The sequence below is a fragment of the Tasmannia lanceolata genome, unplaced genomic scaffold, assembly GCF_043159265.1.
Source record: "Tasmannia lanceolata isolate RefF3 unplaced genomic scaffold, GAP_Taslan_0.1 ptg000005l, whole genome shotgun sequence".
NCBI lineage: Eukaryota > Viridiplantae > Streptophyta > Magnoliopsida > Canellales > Winteraceae > Tasmannia > Tasmannia lanceolata.
The window spans coordinates 12,937,447-12,947,272 of NW_027518682.1; the positions used below are offsets into that span (position 1 = coordinate 12,937,447).

Consider the following 9,826-nt stretch of genomic DNA (forward strand, 5'->3'; position numbering starts at 1 on the left):
CTTTGCTTTCAATGTATATGAGAGACTCAACAATTTCAAATAGTTATACAAAAGCACATAAGTAAAAAAAAAATCAACAAAATGACTTCTCTTTCTCTCAATAAAATGAGTTTCCTTCTTTTGCAATTCATCATCTACGTTTACGCTTGGATTATGAACTAATCTCAAACTCCATCTTTGCTTTCGTTGTAGTCTTTGGCTGCCAGGAATCGTTGTAGTCTTTTGGCTACAACGAAAACCAAAAAGTCTTTAGACATAAAATTTTCATAGTAGAGATTGAAAGACTAGGCAAGGTGAAACTTAGCTTTGATAAGTCGAGCATCGGTGGTTCTGGCCCATCCAAGATTGGAGACCTCTTCCGGGATGAGATTGGATCGACTTTGTAGGCAGGAATAAGGACTGAAATGATTTGAGGAGAAAGCTAGGACAGTTTTACAAGGTATTAGGCAGAGAGGATTTAAGCCCGCTAATTGTGGAAAGGGCTCCCTTATTGTTACTAGTTGGCTGGCGGAGAAAAGTTCACACCCTTGGAGAGGGGAAAAGTTCACACTCGTGAAAATTCAGACTTATTAAAGAGATCCACAATCGAATTGAAGGCTTCTATGTTCTTACATAAGTGAGTTGAGAATTCATTCGATGTGTCTCGCCGTCATTATCAGTGCTTAAACACTCGATCTTGCAATCAAAATCACTCTCCATATGTTCTTGGAACTTTATGAACTTTCCAAGAACTTCTTATTAATCTTTTAGAAAATAAACCCACACGTTACAAGAGAAATCATCGATAAATATCAACATATCATTCATACCACCGAAATGAATGAAGAAATAGGATTTTAGCATTAAGAAATAAGTCATGGATAAATCCAAGCGACCCTTTCGTAAATCCTAGCGATCTCCAATGATGGATGATACTCTTACTTTACCAAAGACGTCAGAGTGTACTAGCTCGAATGGCTTATTTGCTTTAAACGTTGAGTCAGACTCGAGTGGCTTCTTTGCTTTAAATGTTGAGTCGGTGTAGGAAAGTTGATGCACATTTCCATATCGACACCCAGCACACATTATGTTATGCCAAGAATTCTTTATACACACACATCGTGAGTTGGCATCAAGTAGACCAATTCTACTCCTTCCCTCCATAAGAATGTACCCGTAACTTCTTGCATATCTTCACATCATCTGCACTAATTTCCTTCTCTCGTCAACTGAGATACAAAAATTATGTTCCTCTTCATGTCTGGAACATAGTAGACGCCCTTGAGTAAATCGTGCTCTCCACTCGATCGTGAAACATCATATTTGTTGGTATTCAACAATTTTGCATTATTCACTAAATCTACCCCAAAACCAAGTTGGGGAAGGGGATAGGGAAGGATAACAACAACCGTACCTCCCTTGTTTTTTTCGGTAGGTTAACTGGGATCGAACCTGCAACCTCAAGGTTTAGAAACCAAGCCTCAACACTGAGCTAAAAGCCCAACCCCCGTGCCTTCCTTGTTCTTCTCTCTTCCGCTTCTTCTTGGTTCAAATCCAGAAAGGAATCAGTATCATTCTTCATGAAAATGTTGGGGGTTCCACGCAAAAGCAAAAGATATATATCCCACATTAGATAAGTTAAGAGATGTGGATGGGCTTATAATGGCTTGGGCACCCTCCCCTTAACGGCTAGCTTTTGTTGTTAATTTGATACCTTCTCTTTCTTGAGCTCGGTGTTCTCCTACATTGCATACACCTACATAATAAAACAAATATGTCTGTATAGCGATGGCCAATCAAAAGAGGCAGTGGAGGAGTGCCGGCATCGAAACAGTAGAGCGGCATCCTAAGTTAATTATAAGACAACATATCATTTAAAAAACAAGGGAAGTGATATATTCGCCCATTCTTTTTACTTGGGAGTGTATTTATCGCTACTCTTTGACATCAGTGAGGGCTGTCCCGAGTAATAGAAGGGGGCGAATATATCATTTCCCAAAAACAGAATTCCAAGGAAAAAAATCCGAATTTTCCCCTACATCCAAAAATTGGCCCTTAGGAGTTCTGTACATCTGTTTACACAGGATCACCCATTTTTTATTGGGGGGGCCTCAGGTTACATGACATTGATTAGAACTATTATACACCCTTATATAGCGGTAAATACAAGCTGAGTTTGTACAATGATTAAAACATGGTAGTGCCAGTATCAGTAACCAAAAGCAATGATTTATGTTCTCTACTTCTCTCGAAGACTTCAGATCTACGCATGTAAAGCACTCAATATGTTTATAATCCTTCTTCTGGTTCTTAGCTCAAAAACCTATATATGGATTGATCCCACAACGTAATCTCGTTCCCTTGTCTCTCAAGCAAACCCAAAAGTAGATCCAGAAAAAGAAAAGAAAATAAGTTTTAAAATGACAGAAATAACCCTTTGAATTACGATTATATCCTTTCATTTTTTTCCCATCTAGAAAAATAGAAGCATAACCCTTCACTTGGCTCCGTTCACTTGTTTTCCCGGGAAAAGAAAAGAAAAGGTTTCCCGGGAATCTGACGTGGCATTAGGAAAAGAAATCCAAGGAAACTGTGTAGGAAAAGGTTACCTGCGCCTGTTCACGTGCCCAGGAACTATGCAGGAAAAGGTTTCCCGGGAAACTGCTTGTCCACTTTTTTTCACTAGTTTTCCCGGGAAAGCAAATCCGACCAAAATAGTGGGATTTGGTTTCCCACCCCTGTGAGAAAAGAGACATTTTCACATTATTTTTGGCAATTTCCATGTCATTATTTGACATTTTCCACCTAGACTTGTTACTTTCTCAGGAAAGCAAGTGAACACCAAAATTCTGCCTTGCCAAGGTCTTGTCAAGGAAAAAAGAGACTGTTTTCCAGGGATTTGTTTGCCCGAGAACGCAAGTGAACAGAGCTTGAGCTTACCAAAAAAAAATGGCTCCCCTTAGACACGTTGTGTTCTGCTAATAAGACCATTGGTTTGATGACTCACCAAATGGTCCCACAGGTCCAATTGGTGCAAACTTTGTCTGATTGTAGAGTGTAATTCACTTGGTTTGCTCAAATTAATATTTTTTGAACGATGTCAAATTATTTCCATCCGTCCACATGTATACATGGCATCAAATATTGGATGATTAAGATAGTCTGATCAGCTTGATTTTGATGCATGGACCCTATATGTGGGTCCTACTAGATCAGCAATAATCTACAGATTGTGGGGCTTGCCAACTATTTAATCGATGTCGCTCCCCTCATTTCCCAACCGTTGATTTAGATCAAAAGATTATACATAAACTTGTTTAGCTTGGTTCTCCATTTAAGGATGTTTGGCAATCATGAAAAATTATTCCGTAAATATTCGTGGGCCCAACCATATACAAGGTGCTGAGAAGGAGAGGGAGAGAATTTGAGGCGGTGGAAGAGTGCAGAAAGGCAGGTCATCTTCTCTTTGATGAAGAAATTAATATGAAGCCTTGTCTGGTTGCCGGGTTTTTTTGGGTTCCTGGGATTTATGTGGGAGAAAAGAAATCCCAGGAGATAGGTGGGAAAAAAAGAAGTCCTAGAAGTATCCCGGTAAAATAAAAATCCCATGTTTAGTTGACCGCACGATCTAATTCAAAAATTTCACCCAATTGGGCACGTCTAGCATATTTTTTCACAGTAGCAGGATCGCCCCCGATGTGGCTGATCACCCGGGAAGACCGGCTAAACAGTGATTCGATTAATGATGGAAAAAAAAAAAAAAAAAAACTTTGTTTGATTGCTTGAACTGGTGGGAAGAAAAAAAATTCTTCTCAAACTTATTTTTGGTTCCTGGGATTATTTTGGGATGGGATGAAAAGGCAATTATTACAAGTCTCTCCATTTCCCACCCACCTCTCTCAACTGGCCCCACAAATATTCCATGGACAATTATTTCATAGTGTCCAAACATGGCCTGATTATGACTAAGAATGAAATTCTGTTACCATATGGTCTGAATAAGGGTCAGTTTTGTCATTTCCCTATAAAGTACATGCAATTTTTTAAAATTCCAGACAATTGAATTGACATCTATAAAACCCCCCATAGGCCATAGCCCCCCCCTACACAAATGAGAAGAACAAAGATGTCTTCAAAACTACTCGTTTTATTCATTATTTTGCTCCTCAATCTCCACCCACTAGCCTCATCCGATCCAGACCCGGTTCAAGATTTCTGTATCCCTGACACAAAACCCGGTTCAATCCGAACCGGCCGGTTCACACTCTTCCCTTGCAAGAACTCATCCGAAGCAACCCCGGACGACTTCACCTTCGCCGGAGTAAAATATCCGGGCAATTTCACGGCCAACGGATTCTCAGCAATTTCAGTGGGCCCCACCATCTTCCCAGGACTTAACACGCTCGGCATGTCGTTCGTGCGAGCAGATCTAGCCGTTGGTGGGGTCAACGTGCCACATTTTCATCCGAGGGCTACCGAGATCGCACACGTGCTAGAAGGGACAGTTTATTCGGGTTTTGTGGATTCTACGAATAGGGTTTTTGCCAAAGTGATTGGGAAAGGGGAGGTGATGGTGTTTCCAAAGGGTTTATTGCATTTCCAGATGAATGTTGGGGATTCAAAGGCCACGATTTTCGGGAGCTTTAATAGTCAGAATCCGGGAATGGAGAAAATTCCCTTTGCCATTTTTGGGTCTGGGATAAAAGGAGAGCTTTTGGAGAAGGCTTTTGGGTTGAGTGCTGAGGAGGTTTTAATGTTGAAGAAGAAGTTCAGTCCTAAAGGGTTGTAGATTAAAAAAAAGGTGGTATGTTCTTAAAAAAAGGTGGTAAATTTTTATAAAATGTCTTATTTATTAAGGAATTGATCCACCACTTGAAATCATCCCATCACCATCGAACAGTAGCCATTTGTCATTTACAAAATATAGTTGGAAAACTCGGAATCACTTGGGTCAACTCGACTTGTTAATAATTGAGTGATGGGTTAAGAAAATCGGGCCAAATTTCTGGAGTTGGGCGTTTGCTGAGTGGACTCGAGATTTTTTTTCCCGATTTTTTTGTTGAATTTCTATTAACTATTGAATTTTTAATGTTTATGTAGTAGAAGTAATTTATTAATATTTTACTTGAGCCACTACTTGACCCACCGAGTCATTTGGCCAACTCTGTCTCTACCCAGTGAGTGATTAACCGAATTTCTGGACTACTTTTCATATGTAGAATGAACGTCCGGGAAAGCCAAACGTAGAGAAGGGGTGTAATAAGGATCTTGTGTGTGCCGTGCTCGATTTGGTGAATGATGATATGTGTAATTAAATAGTTAATGGATTAGGTTAAAAGTGGGAAAAGTTAATACCATCACACTCCATCATTTTGCTTTAGATTAACTCTATGAAGGCACAGCAAAATTGATTGCAGAGGATATTGCCAACCTAAGGCCTTGTTTGGATTGTAGGATTTTTTTTGGAAAAGTTTGGTAAGGAAAAATATTTATAAAATTTTCATCCTTTTTATGAAAAATGGCTGCTGATATTTGCACTAACCGTGTTTTAATATATAATTGCTCAAACTCAGCTTGTCTTTTTTAACGGGAAGTGATATATCCGCCCCTTTTTCATTACTTGGGACACCCACCTGCAGCTCATGTATGACTGCAAAGGGGCTGTTGTACAGGATTCAACGGATTTGATTGGGTGTCCCAACAAATGAAAAGGGGCGGATATATTCACCTCCCTTTTTAATCGGTGCCCAATAAAAGACAATATGAGTTAGTGCGATTATCCAAACATGGTAGTGCCAGCATCAGTAGCCAAAAAATTGGCCATTGATACTGGCATTACCATGCACGTTTAGAGAAATGCATGCACCTCTCGTCTTTTCATTTTTAATTGGCCTACGAGAGTTTTTTCTGAGAATCGTGACAAGCTTTGACAGCTGAGTAAACAGTAAACAGCAAGGTGAGTAGTCCAATTTATATGATCTCCCTCTATATTAACCATAATCAGATGAATTCCCTCTAAGAGGGTACCTTATGGCGAACAGAGATATCATGCACAAGATTAAGGCATGAAAAGAATCAATGGCTTAGAAACATCCGAAGATGGGTACCTTCAATTAAACCGTCGATCTAAGAGTTAAGAGCATGTGATAGTGTTTACGCAAGCGCAGCGCGTGCCAAACTTTTGAAGGCTGACAAGATTCATGCACCCAATCACCATTACGACGGGACCATAGTGATTATAGTTATAAAATTCTCTGAATAATTGAAATTTCCTTGAAAAAATCCGAAAATTCTGGTGCAATGTTTTGAACTTTGGAATTATTTGCAATTTTCTTAATTAAATCCTTTTTTGCGAATTAAATGCAAATTTTATGAATAATTTGTCAATTTCTCAGATATTGTTTGAAAACCTCATGAAAATCGTTATTAATGAAAGTGACATTGTAGTGTAGATGGAAAAAAATATATATATACTTTCGTGTTTTTTTTTTCAAAATTTCCCTCCATTATTTTCCGAACATTTTGCTTGCCAATTTTTTCTCAAATCCGAACTTCTTAAATATGATTTTCCTTTCTTTAGGGAGGTATGCTAAACTAAAAGGCGTCCGTGCAAAAATGTGCTGAAAGGGCACCTCCCAATATGTGCATTCAAATGCACACTGGTGACATGTAGCCAATGGGGGGCGCCCTTTCAGCACATTTTTGCAAGGGTGCCCCTGAGTTTAGCATTCCCTGTATAAATAATCACATGTTGGAGGTTATCAAGAGGTGGGGCTAGCCCTAAAAATTCTAGTCTAAAACCAGAAATGGATGGAGCGGACCACCAACGTAGATGGTGCGGCCACCATTGGAATCCAATGGACCACCAACCATTGCATTCCAAATGCCAAAAGAACTTTTGGGCCACAAAGAAATAGTGTGGGTCTCTCTCTCTCTCTCTCTCTCTCTCTCTCTCTCTCTCTCTCTCTATTATTGATGTCTCCTAAAAGGTTAAACAACTCTCTCGCACCCTCTCAAGTCTCAATGCTTCACCCATGCTCATCCTCACTCCACCATGGTTTCAATGATGCAAGGAAGACCAATCTTAGCTCTCCCCATGATCACCTCCAATGGCTAAGAATGATCTTGCTAAATTGGTCAAATTATCCTTGTACTTAGCCAATCAAAATTTGCCAAGTCGTCTCTTCCAAGTTGCCACAAAAATGATTGTTTCTCAACAAGTTGCTCATTTCAAACTTAAGGTCCCTCTTTTTTCATAGCAAAATAATTCCATAAATTCTTTTATAATTCTAAAAAAATATTTAATCACCATTAGTGTCCTAATTACCCAATTGCTATAGCCATGAGCCTAATCTAACCAACCAATCCATAACCCCCTTAGCATAATCCATCACCCTTATTCACCTCATACAAGCTAAAAGAAGACTACCCTTTAAGATCAACAGAGGATGCAGTATATATAACTTGTGAGGGACCTCAGTTTCTCTCCTAACCTCTTTCCACTTTCTCCTCTTCTCTGAGCCTAAGTAAAGCTTGAGTAATTGTCCCTACTCCAACGGATGGTGAGAGAAAGGACCCAAACTAGATTGGATCAAGCAAAATTACTGCATTACATTACATTTTCTTTTCTTTTCTCTCCATCCCATTTTTTAATTTGGAACTCTATGAAAATTTTGGTAGATTTTTAATTTTATTTCACTCCATTCCATCTATAACGAGCAGATGCAACCAAACCCAACCACCAGGCTCTGGTCTTCTAGCCGTAAAATTCAGCTGGAGGACCACCTTTTGTCGGCCTTACTTTGATGTAGTATAGTGCTGGAAGAGAAATTGCATACTTGCATCCAAACACCAGAGATTGCTCGGCATTTGTTTTAAATTTCACCCTTGAAATAAGGATTTTTTTTACATTTTGATCCAAACTAGATTGGCGCATGTGTTACAAACTTACAACAATGTGAAGTCTTTTTTCTTAACCAAAACTAGTTCGGTTTTGCTAGAAGCCCTCCTTCTTTTATTTCTTTATGATAATGAAATCTGTAACCTTGAAAAGGAATCCTTGAATTCACATGGAGCAAAGGTCCAAAATTCCCTAAAATTGAAATTTCACAAACAATGATCCAAAGTAAGTCTCGCAATACTCTTCATAAGGCTTAAATAGCTATAAAGACTCCTAATCCAACCAAAACTCTTAACCCAACCTTACTGGCATAATTACTAAAAAAGTTTCCTAAAACACTGAAATTTTAATTTAATGGGTAACTCAGATATGCGAAAACGACTTAAAATGTGAAAGATCAAACTCAAATCAACTCAACTCAACTGAGCCTTTATCCCAAAACTAGTTGGGGTCAGCTAATGAATCCTTTGGAAAATGTGAAAGATTAATTTGGACATTAAAACTGAAATTTGACCCTTATAACGAGTTCTTTTTGTGAGTTTCATCAAAACTGAAATCTGAACTACCAATGAACCTTGTTTCATTGACCAAAGTCACGATTTTTGAAAGGTAGGGTGCTCGTATGTGTTAGTGATTTTGCATTTTCAAAATCATGTATATTACATGTTTTAGTGTTTTGGAAAATGTTTTATCAAAAGCGTTTGGGAAAAAGAAAATGTTTTCTTGGAAATATTTGCTTTTATAAAAGGATGTAGAAGTGCAGTTGAAAAGATAGTCCCGTACCGGATGAGAGAAAAGAAAGAGAAGGGCTTATAAAGCACTACCTTTTCTAACTCTTGTTGATTGCACATTGGGTTGAACCCATGGTTGGACCCGCGGGACAGTGCAACGCACCGTTCGCATACGCGCACGCGCATGCGTGCGCGGCGTGGGCAATGGGCTATAGGGCGCATAGTGGCGCTTTTTTAGGCGCACTTTGCACGTACGCAACGTCGCGAGGAGCGATTGGAGCATTTAATTTTTCCAGATTTGATCTGCACCGTTGGATCAAGATGAAGGTGGACCGGTCGGATGGGTGGGTCAAATGGTTCGCAGGCCCATCAAGCCGAATGGTTCAGTTGGGTTGGGCTTCGGTTCGAGCCTAACGGTCGGCCCAACGGGCCCATGACTCCAACGGTCAAAGGGTGTGATCAAATGGGTTGTGTCCCTTCCCCCAACGGTCATGTGCCAAGGGGGTGCGATCCACACCATAGATGGTTGATCTAACGATGACTGGGTTGGAGAGAGGTTTTACTCAAACCAACAGTCACCTCTAGAATTGATCAGGACCATTCAATATCAATGGGTGCGATCTAACGGTCAGATTTCAAACATTCTGGAAAGGTGCCCTGTAGAGGTGTTTTTCACACTGAAAAGACACCAGATGGCCTATAAAAATGTGCAAACTTAGTTATTTCACATAGAAAACGAATTGGCAATTCTGACAGACTTTACACTCTCTTCTACACTCCTACAAAATCCCCAAGTATTTCTATATACTGTTTTTCTTTTGTTTACTGTTCTAGATACTGTTTTTCTGCAGAAACATTATCTAGAAATTTCTCTAAGGCTTGAAATTTCGGAAGGGCATTTCGGGTTTGATTCCGCTAGTGCTACGCGTCATCAAACATTAGTAGGGCTTCCCTACTAGGCTTCATTGTATCTTGGAGGCAATTCGCGGATCCCCTTTGCACACTACTAGTGGGGGCGAATCTTGTCTTAAGGAAAGTGATATCACGCCTTGAAGCAACAAGTTTCTGTTTTTATCAACAACAGTACCCTCAAAATTTACAACAGTATGTGGCTTGACAAGGGGACCCACACATCTCCCATCCCTTATGTTAAGAATGTGAAAGCCCCCTTCTTCTCTACCCCTTGCCTTGCTTAATTACAGGAAGACTGCAAGCA

General features: G+C 39.7%; 1 protein-coding gene across 1 annotated transcript; it reads left to right on the forward strand.

The window, feature by feature from the left end:
- The first annotated feature begins 4,083 nt into the window (after positions 1–4,083).
- LOC143876668 (RmlC-like cupins superfamily protein) lies at positions 4,084–5,112 on the forward strand. The gene has a single exon (XM_077378356.1). It carries the CDS (start codon positions 4,091–4,093, stop codon positions 4,766–4,768), a length of 678 nt encoding a protein of 225 aa, XP_077234471.1. The 5' UTR covers positions 4,084–4,090; the 3' UTR covers positions 4,769–5,112.
- The last annotated feature ends 4,714 nt before the right edge of the window (positions 5,113–9,826 follow it).

Excerpts from the sequence above, each read along its gene's own strand:
- LOC143876668 (XM_077378356.1), top strand. The coding sequence starts at position 4,091 with ATGAGAAGAACAAAGATGTCTTCAAAACTACTCGTTTTATTCATTATT.